This window comes from Pinus tabuliformis, chromosome 1_1 (assembly GCF_031772625.1).
Source record: "Pinus tabuliformis cultivar Carrire ecotype Pingquan chromosome 1_1, CPIR1, whole genome shotgun sequence".
Lineage (NCBI taxonomy): Eukaryota > Viridiplantae > Streptophyta > Pinopsida > Pinales > Pinaceae > Pinus > Pinus tabuliformis.
Window position 1 is genome coordinate 579036412 of NC_142297.1, and position 20521 is coordinate 579056932.

The window sequence follows — 20521 nt, forward strand, 5'->3', positions numbered from 1 at the left end:
CATAAAAGGCTGCTAGACAATGCATATCAGATTGAATGAAGCCAGCGATCGTGTAGTAAATCCCTACTTTCCAATAATAAAGCCTTTAAATTCACGATCATATGGTATGACACCCTTCTAAATTTTAATGGATATACGCCATTCTTGGCAATCAGTGTGCTCATATTTTGCATTGTTTAACACTTGATATAGATGGCGCCTTCCATATATACATTTCATTAAAAGCCAATCTATGAGATTTTACAGTGCATATGCTAGTCGTCAAAATTAACATTTTTGTTACAGATCAAATAAACAATGGTCCTTACATAATCAGGGTAACTCCACTTCTCTGAAACTCAGTAGATTAACCAAGCCATTGAACTGACAAGAAAATTTTCTACCCAATAAAAGACCATGAGTGAATTGAATTTTAGTATAAGAAATGTCTCTTGGACAGACAATGGCCCAACTGCACATGCTTAAAATTCATAGATATGGTAAGAGCCATGTGAGGAAACATTTAGTGTGGAACAGCTAGATATCCACTAATTTTGTAACTGGAGTAATCCCCCTTTGCCATTAGGGGTGACAGTTAAAAGACATATTAACCAGAAGCACCAGGAGGAGCGCCTGATGGAGGAGGTGGGGCAGCAGGTGCACCTGGGGCACTCGGTGGGGGAGGCCGTGCCCCAGGAGCATTGGGTGGTGGTGGAGGCCGTGCCACTGGAGCATTTGGTGGAGGGGGAGGGGGAGCACTAGGCGGGGGCCCAGGAGTTGCAGTTGGACCTGAAGAGTTAGGCAGTGGTCGTGGTGGTGGAGGTGGCATCCCTGCTCGTGGTGGTGGTGGAGGCATACCTTGAGGCTGCATTGACATTTGTGGTGGTGGTGGTGGCCTTACACCTCCTTGGGGTGGTGGTGGTGGTCCCCTCGCCCAGCCAGGAGGAGGCCCCATACCCAAAGGAGGAGGTGGCCTTCCAGGAAAGCCTTGTGGTGGTGGTGGCGGCATGTTGGGTGGAGGTGGTCTTGGCGGTGGTCTGAACTGCTGCTGATGAGGTATACCCCCCGGTGGAGGCATTCCTTGTCCCTGCTGCTGGGGTTGATTCGACCATGGTGGAGGTGGCCTAGATGCCTGCATTGGTGGTGGAAATGAGCCACCCTGCGGTTGCGGAGGCTGAGAGGGAGGCATTTGTCCATGTTGCAGAGGGCCATTTCCGAAAGGTGGTGGTGGCATTGGAGGATGCATATTACCATTTGCGTGTTGAGGCCCACTTGGAAGTGTTGGCGGCCCACTCGCAAACAATGTATGTGGTCTGTTCTTCTGAGTACCAGGATTGCTTGCAGCAAGCATTCGTTCTGCATCATAAAAATATGTTTTCAATAAGATAATGTCTGCAGTTAAAATAGAATGAACTCCATCCAGAGAGGCATTTCAATGTAGTAAAAAAATAAAATTACTCCAACCATCGATGCAATGGCAATTTGTAATAAGTTGCTTCTGTCACTCCTAATGGACATGGAAAGAATCCCCAACAACGGAAATAGAAACAACTAAACAGAAAGATGGGGGTCATCACCTGCAGGAGTTCCATGACGTTCTCCTTTTGTATCTTTTTTATATGCATATGATACCGTAATTTGACGATTGCAAAGATATTGACCATTCATTGCCTGCAAAATACTACAGGGTCAGTTATCAAAAATAACAGTCATCACAATTAAAAATAACACTAGTCAGTTCTAGTACAGTAGATGGAGTTTTGTCAGCAAAACGTCAGCAATTCAACAATGTGGTAAGCCTACAGACACTCGTATCCCAAAAGCTGTGTGCGTGATGGGCAAGATCTGTAATGAAGGGCAATGACCTGGATTAAAAAGAGCACTTTGTGCTGATATTGAACCAGATCAAAGGCATGTAAATATCCACGTTTCAAAAGTAATAAGTCATGTTCCTGTTCAAAAAAAAATAGATGGGATTCTGTTGTCTCTACCCTGAGTCTATGATATAAGCTGGTAAGTGGTAACTAATATTCATTTATCTAGATCTAAATTTGAGAGATCATCCGAAGGTTATTCTCAGGTTAATTAACTGACAGGAGCTTTTCTTTCATCATAAAATAAAATATAAAGAGAGAGAAAGAGACCCAACCACACCGTGGTTTATCAAAAAGGCAGTTGTAGCCCAATCTTGATAACTATAAATTATGGTGCATTTATCTTGCCATAAATTCAATGAATTATATCTCTGACAAAGAGCAGCTTCAAATAATTCAGTTGGAATGAAACAACATACCTCAATAGCAGCATCAGATGTCTCAAAAGAATCATAACTGACAAAGCCAAAACCTCGTGAATTCCCAGTATCAGGATCTCTCATGATCTGCAGTAAAAAGGGATAGAATTATTAAAATGCAACAGTAAGACCTCATAAATTCTTTCTTCACAGACAGACAGCTAGATAAATAGATTTTACTAATGCCCAATTGTGGGGAGAATAAGCCAACGACTCTGAGAGAGATATGCCATAAGAAATCAGCCGTGCAGGCCCTGTGAGACAAGGACACAGTGCCCCACTTTAATCTAGAAAATTTAGTTAAAGGTTGGTGAGAGGTGAAGAAAATGGAATTTTGGTAGATCAAGCTTTCGTCAATCCAGCCTGTTAGAAGACATTAAAAGTGGAAACATCAGGGAAAAAAAATACAACATTCGACGTGGACCATGCATCCTCTAATTATGTCTCATTGGAATAACTGAAACATGGAATAAATTAGGAATGCAAAAGTCTAAAACAGGTCGTTAGGGCCAACAATCCTCTCTAACTTGCTGACAAGGTGAAGATCCTGTTTCACCTTCTGTGCAAACAGTTATAGCTGAGTAATTGAAAAATATACTTCAAAGTTTCAATGATACAGCACAAACGAACAGGAGATATCATAACATTAACAAGTCAAATAGGAATTGAAGAAAATCCAGAATGGAGCAAGAAGTACTCCTTCAGTAGAGTGCCCACTTGAGATCTGCTGCCAAAATAATCAGGACAGCTGGGCAAATAGCCATATGACTGGCTATACAAAAAGAAGCTTCTGGTTACAACTAATTTTACCTATTACCCACTATAACCCCCTTGATATCATTGAGATAGAAATTTTGGTCTTTGCTTCATTGTCAACGGTTTACCCTTTCTGGGCCTAACTGTCATGACACACTGGATGCAGCAAAAAAGGAAGATGAACAACAGGCGCCTGTCTACACAACAAAATGCAACACCAACCCAGGAAACCTGGTGGACACAGAAGTGAAGACTGAACGAACAAACAAAAATAATCAAATATTTAACTGACTTGAATTAGCATTTGAAGTTTACCGTCTGTCTGGCAAGGACCGTTCATCTGATGTTAAAGCAACCATAAAAAATGCTAAAGGAATTTTAAGTGCAAAGGGAGAAATGTTACAGATAAAAAAGTCACTTGTAATTCTGAAGATATACATGACATTTTAAGCTTTCAATTACTGGGACAAGGTGAGAATGCTTGAGGGTGGACATTCCAAAGGAATATGGAGTCACATGGGGTTTTATTTCAAAATTGTACAGAAACGAGCATAATTGCAGGCACTTGGGATCTGGGGGAACACCAACTTAAGAGGAATTTTCATTGTTGTTCAGGGGGTTTAAAGATCACATACAACATCCTGGGAATGTCTTTTAAGCCAGGCAACATAAATTTACCAAAAAGAAAAAAGATGGGATCCAAAGTATCATGTTAAAAAATACACGAGATTGAAAGAAATAATTAGTTCAAAAGAAAGGCATACTTTCGTGAAGGAACCAATGGAGTTTGCACATAATAATGAAGACAACTGTGATCTTAATTAAGCCTTAGTTTGTCAACTTTGACTCTTTCTACAAGAAAAGCAGTTAAATAAAAAATGAGGATAAAGGAACCTCTAACAATGCTCCAGAAGAAAAAGAAAAAAGAGTTAGTGTAATGGCGGTTAATGCTCACGTGAGTTATTAGTTGTTAACACAAAATTCACAAATTTAATGTAAATGATCATGCACATTTGTGAGCATACACTTTGGTTCCATGGTTCAAGTTCATGCAGAGTTCTGCTTGAGAGTTCTTTGAGATTCATAACAAGACAACACAACATCCGAGTTCAATTTTGCAAGAAGGAAGACAGATTTTAATAATTACCAGGTTCCCATGGATACATCTGACATGCAAACTAGAAAATGATGGCACACGTCATGAAGGGCTTGCCCACGTTGTTTGATGGGCAAGAACTTGTACTTTTCACATGCATGAGGCTGCATCATCAAGAAGCAAATTCTGTTTTTTTTGTACTTTCGCATGTGTTTCAGGTTTGCCTAGAGTTTGTAAACCCTTAGTGGTTGACTGTGGTCATATGAGTTGTTAGTTGTTAACACAAAATTCACAAATTTAGCGTTAATGATCATGCACAATTGTAAGCATTACCCTTTGGTTCCATGGTTCGAGATTACCCAGAGTTCAGTCTGAAAGACCTTCAAGATTCATATCAAAACAACACAACATCCAAGTTTAAATTTTGTCAGATGGAAGACAGATTTTGATAATTATCAGGTTCCCATGCAGGCATCTGACATGCGTGCCAGAAAATGATGGGACACGTCATGGAGAACTTGCCCATGTTGTTTGATGGGCAAGAACTTGTGTACTTTTCACATGCATCGTCAAAAAAGAAACTGATTTTTTTTGGGGGGATACTTTGACATGTGTTTCAGGTTGCTTACAGAGAATGAAGAAAACCCAGAATCATTTAAACATTATGAGGAGAACACTGAATTAGAGCATCATTATTAAGAAATTTGGAGGGCTGACTTGTGTATTTTCTTTCTAGACCAACTTGTGTGTGACAACGTCTAGGAAAACCTATGCATTTGTGTTGTGCTACGGTGATGTTAAGAACTGCGCCTTTTGTGATGCCTCTTAGATAGCTCAGTTTGTGCCTGAATTAAGCCTAGATCCTGCACAAAGGAACACAGGTGATCTGCTGATTACAAATTGTTTCGTTTGAAGAGATCATCATATATAGGAAAGGTTTCAGTTGAGAAAAGGCTATTCTTGGAGGGAGTCCATCTATCATGAGCTATAAATAAGACTTTCTTTTGCACATATCATAAGCACATTATTGTGCAGAAATACTGGCTACCTTGGTAAGGAATATTGTCCAATTTTTTAGGATAATTAGGCATGCCGTGTGCTTGCTTGAGGAAGGTTCTTCGCTATTTTAAGGACATTTACTTTGTGACACTGGATGCTAATCTAAAAAAACTGTTCTTGAGGAGAACACTTACTACTGTTTTGAAAGGTCAACGACAAAGAAACTAGGTGTTTTCCCTGAGAATATTCGTGCTTTTTGGAGGACTATTATTAGCTTGTAGTCTACACTATACCTAGAGGATATGCTTGCTGAAATTGGAGGCTGTTACATCACCTCGGAGATTATCTTTCAGGAGCAATTTGCTCATCTCCTGGGCCTAATTGGAGGAGAGCCATGCTGATCCCGATGAGAACCTCTGATTTAGCCTTGGGAGGGATCATCATGTTATCTGCATGCAATTTGTAGATTCAATTATCAATGTATATTGACAAACATTTCTGCAAGGATATCTTTAAAGAGACAATAAGGTCACAAAACAAGATAAATTTGTCACTCACGCTAAAAATAAGACATGCTAAAACCAAACTTGCGACAAGTAGTTTTAGCATGTTTATTCTCAGCATTTATGAAAACAAAATACCTTGTTTTATGGCCTTCTCCCCTCCAAGATAATACTGTTTTTCCTGTGTTAAATGTCCCCGAAGAAAAGGCTGATTTTTGGAGGGATTTAGAACCCTGATTTACTCCACAATGAAGTTCTTAATTTGGAGTGTTTTTCCAATTTTATTGACCAACCAAGTACCTTCTAAATAGGGTAGCAGATGGGTCACATTTAGAGTTAATGATCTTCTTAAAGGGGTGTTCCTAACCCTGAAATATCTGCTAACTTTCTATGCTTTGAAGTGTTGATAAGATATTCATGAATGCACCTAACTTGTCCCCCACTAAATGACTTGTTGATAAGATATTCATGAATGCACCTAACTTGTCCCCCACTAAATGACTGGTACCTTTTATGCAGCAGGTATCTTGTTGAAGTAGTAAACTCATGCATGTGATTGAAGAAAAAAATCCAAAACCATCTCCATGTGTGTGCTATGCTTAGTTTGATGAATACATAACCTCAGCACAGGGCAGACTGGTTAATTGAACTCTGCTTCCCTCAAGGTACAGGTATGGGTGTTGACAATTGCCACATCTATTAGTATACTGTATAGCACTAGTCTTATGGATCCTATTAGTATGACACTAGTTCTTATGGATCAACAGGTAAAAGGTGTAGATGGCAAAATTTGAATTAGCACCCAACAATGTTATCAGGACCAAATCCAGAACCAGAACCAGCAAAGTCTCAGCCCAAAACCAGACCGGAATCAGCACAAACATTAAGTTTGAAGAGTTGATAGACTAAAAATATAATATATATATATGGTTTCCGCAGTCAGCAGTTATAAGTAACTGCCACATGGATTCCATTTTCTGCTGTAGGCTTGTCATTTGGGGGGATATTTAAGGTGCTTGAACAGGTCTTAATGGAACTAGATCTGGTAAATTAGATGGCAGATCTGGACCCTACAGTGGCAATCTTTCCCACTGATGAAGATTTTGTCAGCACACATCATGATAGATCCTGGGCCCTCTGCGTCACCAGATGGTGCTCACATGGACTCCTTGTGTTTTGGAGAATCCGAAGAGTCTCAGCCACATGCAGGCTGGCAGGTTTTCATTGTTGCCCTCTCACTCACACAGTGCCTCTTCCATGTTTGCCACCCTCATCTGATCTCCTACTTCTCCAGTAAATTTGTTTGAGCCTTTGGTGTTTCAGGTCTCTGTTCAAGAACTGCCTCTTCCTGGAGCAGTTGTCACTCCTGCAAAAGGACCTTCTGGTGGTATTTCAAAAAAAGGTGTCAAGCTAAGATCAGAGAATGTAAAGATGGTGGTGGGCAAGGATGTCCCATGCCCCAATGCATGAGAAAAAGCAACGGTTGGTAGGTTCCAATGGAAAGTCTCCATGCCCCAAATCTTTATGAGATTGGTTAACCCTAATGTTATGAAAAAATAGTTAATTTTAGGTTTATTATTTAATTTAGGTTTAGTTAGGCGAAAGGGCACGATCATAAGATCATGCCCTTTCCGAAAGGGTGTCCATGGCGATATATAAGCCAGGCATCCCCACTGTAAACATCATCATCTGTTATTCATTTTATCAATAAAGTATTTTTATATATCTATTTCTGTTATCTGGAAGTTTTCCATTCCATCTGGTATCAGAGCAGGTTTCATCTGCCTGTTGGAAGAAGACACTGTGGCACAGTGTTTGGCATTCTCCCATATACCCGATTTTCTCTGCCCGCTGATCCCTGTTGTTCCCTACCGCAAATCCCGACATCTGCTACACCATCACGGGCACGTTGTTGACCATCCGACACCCCCATACATTTGAAACCACTATACAATCTTTGCGAAAATACGTGTGAACCTGTGGTGGATATCGTGACCCTTTTTATGGTGTTGAATCTGCGTCTTCAATTACAACTTCTTATTAACCAATTGCGGATTTATACAATTAACATTGCAGTCTCGGACCAGGCATATAGCTACGTGATTTTGACATAGTTTTCTCTGATAAACATCTATTAAAATCTTGAATCATTCAATACTTGATACCTCGGACCTGTGCGTAGAAGGACCAGATCTTACATTTTCGAAACAACACCCAGATCTCAGATTGGAGGCTCGGACTACAGTCTTGTAGCTGCTTCTCTCATCTTCGGACCTGTGGAAACCGCATTAGTAAACAACCTTATCTCTTCAGCGCAAATTTGATTGCAGTGGGTTTTTTGAATAGTCCAGGGGTTACGTTAATCAACCGTGACGGTTCATAAGAAATTCGGCTCTGTAATATATATAATATAATTTACAATATAAATATATATATATATATTATAATATATATATATATATAAGTTATATAACAATAACTGTAACGTATCGTAAATTATATATATATAAATTATATAACTTAATTAAGTTATAATATAAGTTATATATATAACGGTTAATTTATATATATATATATATATATATATATATATTATATAATATAAATATATATAAGTTATATAATATATATTATAAATTTTATAACATATAACTTTAATTTTAATTTAGTTATAAATTTATATATATATATAAAAAGTTAATTTAATTAATTAAAATTATTTTAATTAATTAAAAAGTTATATATATATATATAAATTAATTTAATTATTAAAAGTTATATGTATAAAATTTATTTTAGATAATAAAAAAAAAAATTATTATTAATTAAATTAAATTATTAAATTAATTTAATTTAATTATTAAAAAAAAAAAAAAAAAAAGAGGGAAAACCCTTAAACTGGCAGATAAATACACGCCCCCGCAAACCCGCTCAATGTCGACAATGACAATGGCGGATTTCCAGAAAAGGTTGTTGGATGCAGAGCAAAGGATAAATAACAACCACGACGAAGTCAGTAAGAGATTAAATGACGTCGAGAGCAAGCTTGGGGAGCAAGCAGCCAAAATAAAAAATCTTGAAGATACGACAAATCGAATAGAGATAAAAATGGAAAGTCAACATGTCCAAACAGGAGTAAACTTCAGAGAAGTCTTAACAATGCTGAAAAGTCTGTGTAAAAAGTCGAATTGTACACCCGAAGAGCTATTGAAAGAAGGTGAAGAGAATCAAGAACACATTTCACCAGAGTCAACTAAGTCCACAGACTCTCATGACAAGGTTGAATCCCCAAAAAAATCAATGACACACCACCAAGAAGCAAGTAACACTGCCTTCACAAACAAGCAACTTTGGGATACCCTTACTAATCAACACCCTCTTTTTGCTCAACCATTAGCCACATACCAGAAGAGGGTAAAGGTTGAGATGCCTAAATTCGATGGGAACGAAAAAAACAATGTGGCATGGATAAATAAAGCAGAAGAATACTTTGAGATATATGACATCACTGACGATGACGAAAAGCTCAGACATGCATCCATGAAAATGGAGGGAGAAGCATATAACTGGTACATGTGGTGGAAAAAGACAACACACGTCATTAGCTGGAGGAGATTTAAAGATGCATTCTTCAAAAGATTCCAAGGTGTGAGGGAAGAAGAGTTCTTTTCAAAACTCATTAAATTACGACAAAAAGGGAGTGTGGATGAATACACTCAAGAATGGGAGACTTTAGTAACACGAGTACCAGGGTTATCAGAATCTCGTCTAATTCAGTCATACATCTCGGGACTCAAAACCCATTTACAAGCAGAACTTGAGATGCATGATATTACATCTATAGAAGAAGCAAGACGAAAAGCAAAAACAGCTGAAAAGAAATCCGAACCAATATTTTGGTCAACAACGGAAAAGGCTTATGCAAGACGAAGGATACCCCAGTATATGGACTCAAATAAGACAAGATATGTTCCCCCACATCGTCGTGAAGATGAAAAATCTAATGTGGAAAAGCAAAGGATAAAAGAGGGTAAATGTAAACGTTGTGGTGAGAAGTGGGACCCCAAACATAGGTGTGTTAAAGGAAAGGAACCAAAGAACCTATATAATTGTGAAGCAACCAATGATTCAAACAGTGAAGAGTCTGATATTGAAGAAACAGAAGATGCCCCAGAATTCTCACCAGAAATAGATGACGAAAGTATTCCACAAGTATCATTATCAGCTATGACAGGTATATCACAACCTCAGACCTTAAAATTAAAAGGACACATAAAGAAGAACAACGTAGTGGTTCTCGTCGACTCTGGAAGCACACACAATTTTCTAGATGCAACCGTGGCAAAGAGACTCAATATATTTTCATTCCCCTTACCAAACATGAAAGTGATGATAGCTAACGGTAAAAAGATTGAAAAGGTGGGAAAATGCCATAAGGTTAAATTACAAATTCAAGACTTCAGTTTAGAATCGTCATTTTTCACAGTACCATTAGGAGGAGTAGATGTAGTTTTAGGTGTCCAATGGTTGCGAACCTTAGGTACTTATGCCGCTAACCACCAAATACAATTTATAAAATTCAAATGGGGAGGTCAAAAGTACAAATTACATGGGTTCCAAGCACCGGAAAATCAAATTGTATCATCATCTCAGATGATGAAGATGATTCGAAAAGGAGCACCTGCTTATGTAGTACAATGTCATCAGTTAGAAATGTTATCCGCAAATATGACGAGTGAAGAGTCACCAGAGATACAAGATTTAATTAAGAAACATGAAGAAGTATTTCAAGATCTACCTCTAAAGATGCCGCCTAATAGGGAAATTGAGCATACAATAGAAGTCAAGGCAGGATCAGACCCGGTTAACATCAAGCCATACCGATATCCACATCACCAAAAAACAGAAATCGAGAGATTAATCCAAGACCTCTTAAGGTGTGGAATCATCTCGAAAAGTAAAAGTCCTTACGCTGCTCCAGTGGTGTTGGTAAGGAAGAAAGATGGGTCATTCAGGCTATGTATTGACTATAGGGGATTAAACAAAATAACAATTAAAAATAAGTTTCCCATTCCCTTTATCGACGAAATGTTGGATGAGTTACATGGCGCAAGGTATTTCTCAAAATTGGATCTAAGATCAGGTTACTACCAAATTAGAATAAGATTAGAAGACATACCAAAAACCGCATTCCGAACACATGAAGGTCATTATGAATTTAAAGTAATGCCATTTGGATTAACCAATGCACCAGCAACGTTTCAAGCAACTATGAATGAATTATTTCGCCCACACCTCAGAAAGTTTGTATTAGTATTCTTTGATGATATTCTAATTTACAGTAAAACTTGGAAGGAGCACTTGCAACATTTGGATAAGGTTCTTACACTACTTAAAGAACACCAATTTTATGCAAAAAAGTCCAAATGTACCTTTGGAAAGGAAGAAGTAGAATACCTTGGACACATTATATCCCATGAAGGTGTAAAGGTGGACCCTAATAAAATCAAAGCCATAAAAGAATGGACCAAACCCGTTAATATATCCAAGCTAAGAGGGTTCTTAGGTTTGACAGGATATTACCGAAGGTTTATTAAAAACTATGCACATATAACTGCACCTCTAACAAATCTTTTAAAGAAGAACTCGTTTCTATGGGATGAGGAAGCAGGAAGGTGTTTTGAAAAATTAAAAGAAATTATGTCTAATGCTCCCGTATTAGCAACACCAGATTTTTCTAAACCATTTATCATTGAGTGTGATGCTTCTGGATTCGGTATAGGTGCAGTATTAATGCAACAAGGACATCCCATAGCTTTTGAAAGTAGGAAGCTCAATAAAAGAGAGCGCCTCAAATCCACATACAACAAAGAAATGCTAGCTATCATGCACGCACTAGCTAAGTGGAGGCAATATCTTTTGGGAAGTAAGTTTTCTATTCGAACAGACCATAACAGTCTCCAACATCTCCTTCAACAAAAAACGCTTTCCGAAGAACAACAAAAATGGATTGAAAAAATTGCCGCTTTTGACTTGGAAATACTACATAAAAGAGGTAAAGACAATGTAGTAGCCGATGCCTTATCCAGGAAAGATGAAGAACCAACATTACTTGCAATGTCGGTTGTTGTTCCTGAGTGGCTTAACGAAATTCGAAGTGAGTATGCCAAGGATCCAGAAGTAACAACAATAATCAATAACCTTCCCAATAACTCAAAATTTGAGTGGAAGAATGATATCCTATGGTATAAAGGAAGAATATATCTAAGTACAAATTCCAAGTTTAAGTTTAAGATACTCAAAGAATTACATGACTCACCGTCAGCTGGACACGTAGGATTCTTTAAGACTTACTACAATGCACGTCAATCCTTCTTTTGGAAGGGAATGAATCGTGATATTCAGAAGTATGTAGCAGAATGTGACACATGTCAAAGGAATAAAAGCGAAAATATTATGACACCAGGATTACTTCACCCCTTAAACATTCCAAATCAGAAGTGGGAGGAAATCTCGATGGACTTTATTGAGGGATTACCAGTATCTGAAGGCAAGGACAAGATTTTCGTAGTAGTCGACAGACTCACCAAGTATGCTCACTTTATGGCAATAAAAAAGTCATACTCAGCAAAAGAAATCGCTGAAATATTTTGCAAAAATATATATAAGTTGCACGGTTTTCCAAAAGTCATTGTAAGTGATAGAGATGCCAAGTTCAAAGGTAATTTCTGGAAGGAAATGTTCAACCATGTAGGAACTTACTTAAATATGAGTTCCGCTTATCACCCGCAAACAGATGGCCAAACGGAGGTTGTCAATAAATGTTTGGAGGCCTACCTACGTTGCTACGCTACAGAAAAACAAAATAAATGGGCTCAATGGTTACACCTTGCTGAATGGTGGTATAACTCCACCTATCATACGTCAGCGAAAATGACGCCATTCCAAGCCCTATATGGATATGAACCCCCGAAATGGAAAGATCTAGCTATGGTCCAAACAAATCTACCTGCTGTTAAAGATCAACTAGAAGAAACCCAGAAAATCGTCCAAATATTAAAAGAAAATCTAAATAATGCAAGGAATCGTATGAAGCAACAAGCAGATCGTAACAGAACCGAAAGAGAGTTTGAAGTTGGAGAATGGGTATTTGTTAAGCTCCAACCATACAAACAATTATCCTTAAAACAGAAAGGAAAAAACAAATTGGCACCAAAGTTTTATGGACCTTATCAGATCAACAAAAAGATTAGCCAAGTTGCATATGGTTTAAGCCTTCCAGAGACAAGTCGTGTTCACAACGTTTTCCACGTATCTTGCCTTAAAAGGGCCCTAGGTAACAATCAAACAGCGCAAACAACACTTCCATCCCTAGATGATGAGGGAAGAGTTATTTTAGAACCAGAAGGTATTTTGTCTACTAGAGAAAGAAAGCTTTGTTATCGTACTATCAAGGAATATCTGATCAAGTGGAAGGACTTGCCCGAAGAAGAAGCTTCTTGGGAGAATGAAGTATTTTGTCAACAACATCCGTCGTTACGTATGCTTTGAGGACAAAGCATTCTTTCGAGAGGAAGGCAATGTTATGAAAAAATAGTTAATTTTAGGTTTATTATTTAATTTAGGTTTAGTTAGGCGAAAGGGCACGATCATAAGATCATGCCCTTTCCGAAAGGGTGTCCATGGCGGTATATAAGCCAGGCAACCCATTGTAAATCAACATCATCTATAAATTCATCTTATTAATAAATCATTTATACATATTTTCTGTGTATCCGAAGTTTTTAAGTTTTCCATTCCACCTAAATTGGGCAAACATGGTGGGTTATAGTCTATCTTCTGTTTGCTCATGCAAGACTGGATATGTTTCAAGTTTAGATCTCGCTGAGGATATGGCTACTATTCTGAAATCAAGTTGGAGCTGGAGTCCATCAGGTCTTTGTCTGCAAAGATGGGATATTAATTTTGTCCCTCACAGGAGTCCCTCTCCTCCATGCAAATATTGATCATCTTGCCAAGCCTCCTGATTCAATTTTGGTCCTAGGGTGTTTTTTAATGTATTGGTAATAAAACTAGAAGGTGCAAAAGAGTAGAAAAAGAGTGGGAATTCAAGCTAGGCTGCAAATGGTTGTGGATTCAAGTCAAAATTCATATATTGAAGGGCCTATTGGATCAAATTGAAAGTCTGTGGAGATTGCTCTTAGATCCAAAAAAATATATTACCCAAACATCCCTCTCAAGTTAAGTTGCACGAAACGCCTAAACATTTCAGAGTTTTCGAAATGGGTATGGGCATCAATAGTTAGGTAATTTCTCTTCGATTGGTAACTACTTGTGAGTGGTTTTTACTTCTTTAGATTAGGATCTTCTTCTACTTAGATTATTAGTGTTCTTCTTCATCAAACAACTACCAATGCATGAACATAATTAAACAATAAACACAGAATGTAGGCTATCAGCCAGGGCCAAAACCTCTAAATCTTTGAGAGGAAAACCCGCATAAATTCTTCTTATAGAGATTCCAATTGACGAATACCAAGACCAAGACCCTTGACCTAGTTGCCACTCCATGACCAAGACACAAGTTATCTTGATCGTCTTCTGCTCTTTTCCTCTTAACATTGAGACTACATCTCTGTAATATCATAGAAAACCTCATCATTGCACTGAGATCATTACTACTGTAATACAACCTAGACGTTATCACTGTAGGAAGACCGAGACCTCATAATAGTTGTGACCCTTTCTCTATGGTAGTATAGAGACTTTCTCACTGTGTAACACTGAACTATAATGGCATCGAAGTTGTGAGGCACCAAACCCTTCTCACTGTGGTAGCATCAAACTCTAATGATATCGAATTGTGAGACCTTCAAACTCTTCTTGCTGTGGTAGCTTCAAAATTGTGGTAACACCAAATTTGTCACTGTAATTGTTATCCGAATCTCAGAGGTAAACTCAAACTCTTTGACTGTGAGATAGCACTGAACTTATCTCTGCAATCTTGTATCCTTATCCGAGCTCCTTCAGCGAACTTGCCTCTTGCAATCTACCCAAACTTGTCTCTGCACTTTGTCACCCGAATTCAAAGAGATCTAAACCTCTTGACTGTATTTATGCAAAGGCCCTTCACACATATATATAGTGGTCTACCCATGAATATAAGCCAACATGACCTTATGAAGGGATGTGTCTCTAATTAGGTGAGCCGACATGAGTCTTCTACTTCATCTTGAGGCTGACTTGAAGAGAACTTGTGCTTGTCTTTGGAGGGCTTCGTGACAATTCTCTAGACTCATATCCATTCGTAATACGCCCAAGAAGGGTTCATACATCACATTGACTCCTTTTGACTTTAATGACAAATCCTAAAGGCTCTCAATGGGAGCCATCTAAAAAATAAAATATCTTGCTCACAAAACTCATGAAGCAAGCATTACAATAATAATTTTATTTTTCTTCTTTTCATCATTTACAAAAATCATAATTAGATGTCATTATGAAGATTGAACCTAGTTACACTTTTCAACACTCCCTCTTAACTCGGGAGGTATTCATAATGGTACTTGGTCATTCTCAATCTGAAGAATTTCTTATAAGAAGAATCAGATTGGTAACCAATCTATATAGAGCATCATATCAACCAGCATTGTCACATAGCAAGGCCTTGACTAATAGCTCTATCTCTCCACAAGATTTGAGCTCAATGCTGGCGAGACCAATGATTTATAGACACCCTTATCATTGTCTCTCCTAGAACATACCCCACCTGAGTTCTCAAGGTGTGTTCCACCAGGACTATTCTTATCTTGGATTCCCAGTCCTCAAAGAATATCGGTCCTCTACGACTACTCTTATCTTGGATGCCCTATCTCATCCTCAAAGAGCATCGAATGCCAAATGATTACCCAATCCTCCATTTTGTCTTCCCAAGTGAAGACCAGAATGATGTGTCTATCTCTCCCTCTTAATTAGGGAGGACATATCTATTCCAATAAAGGAATGTACTCATTCCTACAAGGAATGTACCTAAGCTCCCTCTTGGCTTAGGAATTTCCAAGTTTCTTCCAAGTAAGAAACTTGTTTCCAGGCTCCCTCTTAATTAGGGACCTACAACAACTCCTCAGGTGGAGATGAAAAAACAACCAGCTGCTTGAAGAGCTCCTTCCTTCGATGTCATGAATTTCTTCTTCATTATGGAGTCTTCATTTTTCAGGACTTCTTCGTAAGGCACAGACCATCCATCACTTTCATCAATGAGTCGGTCATGTCATCATTCCTTTCATCAGAAAGCTATCCATCACTCTAAATTTGGCCTTGCTTCGTGTCATGTTGCCTTCTTCATACTATCATCTTTGGAAGGATCCTTCATCCTTCTACATGGGTCCTCTTGGAAGACACCCACAGTTCTTCCTTTGGCAGTCCTGCATAAGCCCATCCAGATATTTGTCCAAAAATAATAAATGAACACTTAAATCAAAATTACCGTTGTGATGGTCTTTCATCATGACATCTCCCCTAGTTCAAGGAACCCCTACTGCAGCAAATCTGAATCTACTTCACCTATTTGATTTTAAATTACATTCGTCAAGTTATTCTTCTTCTGCAACCTACACTAATTAAATTTGATCTCATGAAACAAAAAACAAAGAAAAGAACAAGATACATAGGACACACTTATTTTTGGATACATTAGTCCCCGAAAAAACCCAATGCGAGAAAATCAGTGCAGCAACTCTGAGGATTTTATTATTATGCAAGAGAAATATCTGAATACAAATCTAGGATGATCATCTAGCAATCATTTACATAGAAAATATTGGCAGAAAATCTAAGTGAGTTTTACCGCACTTCACCTGGCAGAACCCAGACTAATCCGACACAAGACTGGCTAACCCCGGCTATTTTTGCGTCACCTCTTCTGCCCTCTGCGTCAGCTTTCTCGGTTGTCCCAGCAATTCCCGACAATTCCAATTGTTCCCAGCAGTTCTGGCTTCTGCCCTCTGCGTCAGCTTTCCTGGTTGGTTCAGCAATTCTGATTGTTCCCGGCAATTCTGGCTTCTGCCCTCTGCATCAGCTTTCCCAGCACTTCCAGTTGTTCCCGGCAATTCCAGCTCCTGCCCTCTGCGTTAGCTTTCCTAGTTGTTTCAGCAGTTCTGGTTGTTCCTTGCAGTTCCGGCTTCTGCTGACAGGCAAATTTTATGCTATGTTGGCTCTCTCTGCCTCTCTGACTGTATTCTCTGGAAAGTCCTCCCATATTCTCACTGCCCCTCTGTTGCAGAATGATCACTTAATTCGAATTCCTTAGCAACCCTTGCCCCATAGAATCGAATTCTTGATCAATTTGTTCTCTCCATGTGTGTTTCCAGATGAACCCCAAGCCTCCATTTTATACTTTTCCCGTTGAGTCTTCAACAGTCTCTAATCAACGGCTAAGATTAAAACATGACTTGATTCGCCTTCTAGATCATTCGCACCCATGTTTTGATTAATACCCATTAATATTTTAATTTTCCTAAGTTTATACTTAGGAACCCCATTAAAAATATTAATTATTTTAATAAAATATAATCTTGGTGGAATTTCACCAAACGGTTTCTACATTCTTTAGAACTCGTGCCTTAGCCTCTCCACCAATTTTCAAAGCTAGAGCACTACGGATGCTACCAAAAACTAAAATTTGACACATCTCCTAAAGATATATATATTGTCAAGGGTCTCTATCTTTTCCAGACTTCCATCAGAGTCTCAATATCTTTCTAGGAGATATCATAGTCAAATCCTTCAGTTCTCGGATGTTGAATGCCTTCTTCCATGGTTGCATAGTCTACAATCTCTTCCTTTCTTTCCTTAATCATACTTTTCAAGATAGAGCAACCATATGACATTACTTTATAGTATTGAATACAAGCATACATACCTCATTTACCTTTAGGTCATCTAGGCTTCTTTCAGCACCTTCCTTGATTGAAAAGAGATTCAACCCCTTGATCTGCTTCATCTCTTATGTCATCATCACATCATTTCATGAATTCCACAAGATGGAGTTCCTAATGAAACACTTGCTTCCTCTCTAGATCAGTGAACCTTCCAATGAGGATTCCATCAAAGAATCTTGAGGATCTTGCATATCCCTATCCGATGTTTCCTTTTGACTGATGTATGATGAGACTTGTCCTGGATGACTTCTTCCTTTTTCCGTAAGTTTCACTTGAGCTTTTAATGAGGTCACCAACAGTTATATCCTTCATAGTTGACTATCATACATCCTTCATGTTTCCTATGGTGTTGTCACGAGCTCTTACTTCTAATGCTTTTTCCTCTTCCTTGGACTTCCTTCTTTCAGCTTCCTCCACTTCTTCAGTGAAATGGACTTCTTCTCTATCTTTCTTGTTATTTCCCTTCTTGAGCTTAGGACAATCTTTCTTGTAATGCTTATCGCATTGAATCTTAGCTATGTTCTTCTTTCTTTTCTGAGGAATAAATATTCCAAACTTCCCCTTCCTTTCGGCAAATGTTTGAACACCTTTTGCCCTCAACCTATCTTCTTCTACCTTGCATAGAATTCACAAGTTGTTGAATGGAATAGAGTTCTTATCCTCACAAGCATTTGTTACTTTGTTCATCATTTAGTGCATTTAGAACAAAGGAGATCATTTCCTTATCTGAAATCATCTCTCCCAGATCTTACAATTGAGATCCTTTGAAGAGATACCTTCAATTTGTGTAGATCAGATCTAAGTGATATGACCTATCTTATCGCATTTTCAGATAATAGTTCTACCAGCTTATCATATATCTCTTTTGATGTCCCCAATCCTGCTATATAGGGAATGAGGGGACGTTTGACTTATTTCATAAGAATCCCTTGAGCCCTTTGATCCTTTTCCATGTATTCAGATAATGCTTGACCTTCGAATGGTTTGGAGACTTTTCCATTGATATGATCAATGACTTCACTTTCTTTGAGGACTATGTCTATCCTCCTTTTCAATGGAAGGAGGTTCGATGACCCAACCAACTTATAGATCTCCTTGCAAAATGAAGTCATTTTACTAGATTAGATTATAGAATAAATATACTTACTTGACAAGTGAAGATGAAATCTTCAACTGGATCCCTTTGATGGTGGTTGACGAAGATGTATCAGTGCCCTTTTGGATGATCTTCTTACAAATGAAACCACTTCTTCAATAAAGGAGATTGCCCCTTTTATGATGACAACGCCTTTTGATCTAGCTCCCTTTGTTGATGGTGATTGATGAGGATGTCTTGATGCGTCCTCGGATTATCTTCTTTAAGGATAAGGGAGGGGCTCTTGCTTCAATGAGAGGGAACTTGCCTTATAGCCTTTTGAAGATGATGACAATGCCTTTAGCCTTCTTTGGATAACTAGCCTTTAAGATACTTTGCCTTCTTCAGTGGTGAATGATGCAAATCCAGAAATGCTTCTAGGGTTTTGACTTTCTCTAAGATGATGTGATATTTGTCCTTAGAGTGCTTCTCTTGTATGTCTATACTTTGGGCTACCTTGCTTTGTAGATCTCTTCAACTTGATGAGGGTCTTTGTGGTCTTTTGATGATGACTAGAGGATCCCAAAACTTTTGCTGGTGTAGACTTTCTTCTTTGATCTAGGGTTTGATTCTTCAATGTAGATCCTGAACTTTCGCTTTGATATCCTTCGACTTGCTTTGATGCCTTCCTTGAAACTCGATCCTTGAGTGTCCCTTGATAAGATGACCGTCCTTGACTTAGTCACCTTAGCTCCGATACCATGTTGAAAAATTTATGGCATCAATTGTTGGGTGATTTTTCTTCGATTAGTAACTGCTTGTGAGTGGTTTTTACTTCTTTAGATTAGGATCTTCTTCTACTTAGATTATTAGTGTTCTTCTTCATCAAACAGCTACCAATGCATGAACATAAATAGACAAGAGACACAGAATGTAGGCTATGTCGAAACCTCTCACTCTTTGAGAGAAAAACCCGCACAAACCCGCACAAATTCTTCTTATAGAGATTCCAATTGACGAATACCAAGACCAAGACCCTTGACCTAGTTGCCACTCCAAGACCAAGACACAAGTTCTCTTGATTGTCTTCTTCTCTTTTCCTCTTCTCGATTCCTCTTCCACTTCGACCTTCTTAACATTGAGACTACATCTCTGTAATATCATCGAAAACCTCATCACTGCACTGAGATCTTTATTACTATAATACTACCTAGATCTTATCACTATAGGAACACCGAGACCTCATAATAGTTGTGACCCTTTCTCTGTGGTAGTATAGAGACTTTCTCACTGTGTAACACTGAACTATAATGGCACCTAAGCTGTAAGGCACCAAATGCTTCTCACTGTGGTAGCATCAAACTCTAATGATACCGAATTGTGAGACCTTCAAACTCTTCTTGTTGTGGTAGCTTCGAACTGTGGTAACACCAATTTTGTCACTGTAATTGTATCTAAATCTTAGAGGTAAGCATGAACTCTTTGACTCTGAGATAGCACCGAACTTACCTTTGCAATCATGTATCCTTATCTGAGCTCCTTCAACGAACTTGCCTCTGTCACTCGAATTCAAAGAGATCCCAACTTCTTGATTGTATTTATGGGAAGACCCTTCACACATATATATAGTGGTCTGCCCATGAATATAAGTCGACATGACCTTATGAAGGGATGTGTCTGACATTATGAAGGGATGTGTCTTCTACTTCATCTTGAGGCCGACTTGAAGAGGAGAATTTGTGCTTAAGTCTTTGGAGGGCTTCATGACAATTCTATAGACTCATATACATTCGTAATATGCCCAAGAAGGGTTCATACATGACATTGACTCCTTTTGACTTCAATGACAAATCCTAAAAGCTCTCAATGGGAGCCATCTAA

The 20521-nt window shown here is 38.4% G+C and overlaps 1 protein-coding gene across 1 annotated transcript in view; it reads right to left on the bottom strand.

Moving 5' to 3' along the window:
- Nucleotides 1–233: 233 nt before the first annotated feature.
- Nucleotides 234–20521, bottom strand: part of LOC149214570 (uncharacterized) — a 118660-nt gene continuing 98372 nt past the window's right edge. Inside the window, exons 6-8 of the mRNA XM_089392326.1 lie at nt 2273–2359; nt 1557–1650; nt 234–1335 (exon numbers count right to left, since the gene is read on the bottom strand). Coding sequence (XP_089248452.1) covers nt 587–1335; nt 1557–1650; nt 2273–2359 — 930 coding nt within the window. The 3' untranslated portion in view covers nt 234–586. The remainder of the gene's footprint in view (nt 1336–1556; nt 1651–2272; nt 2360–20521) is intronic.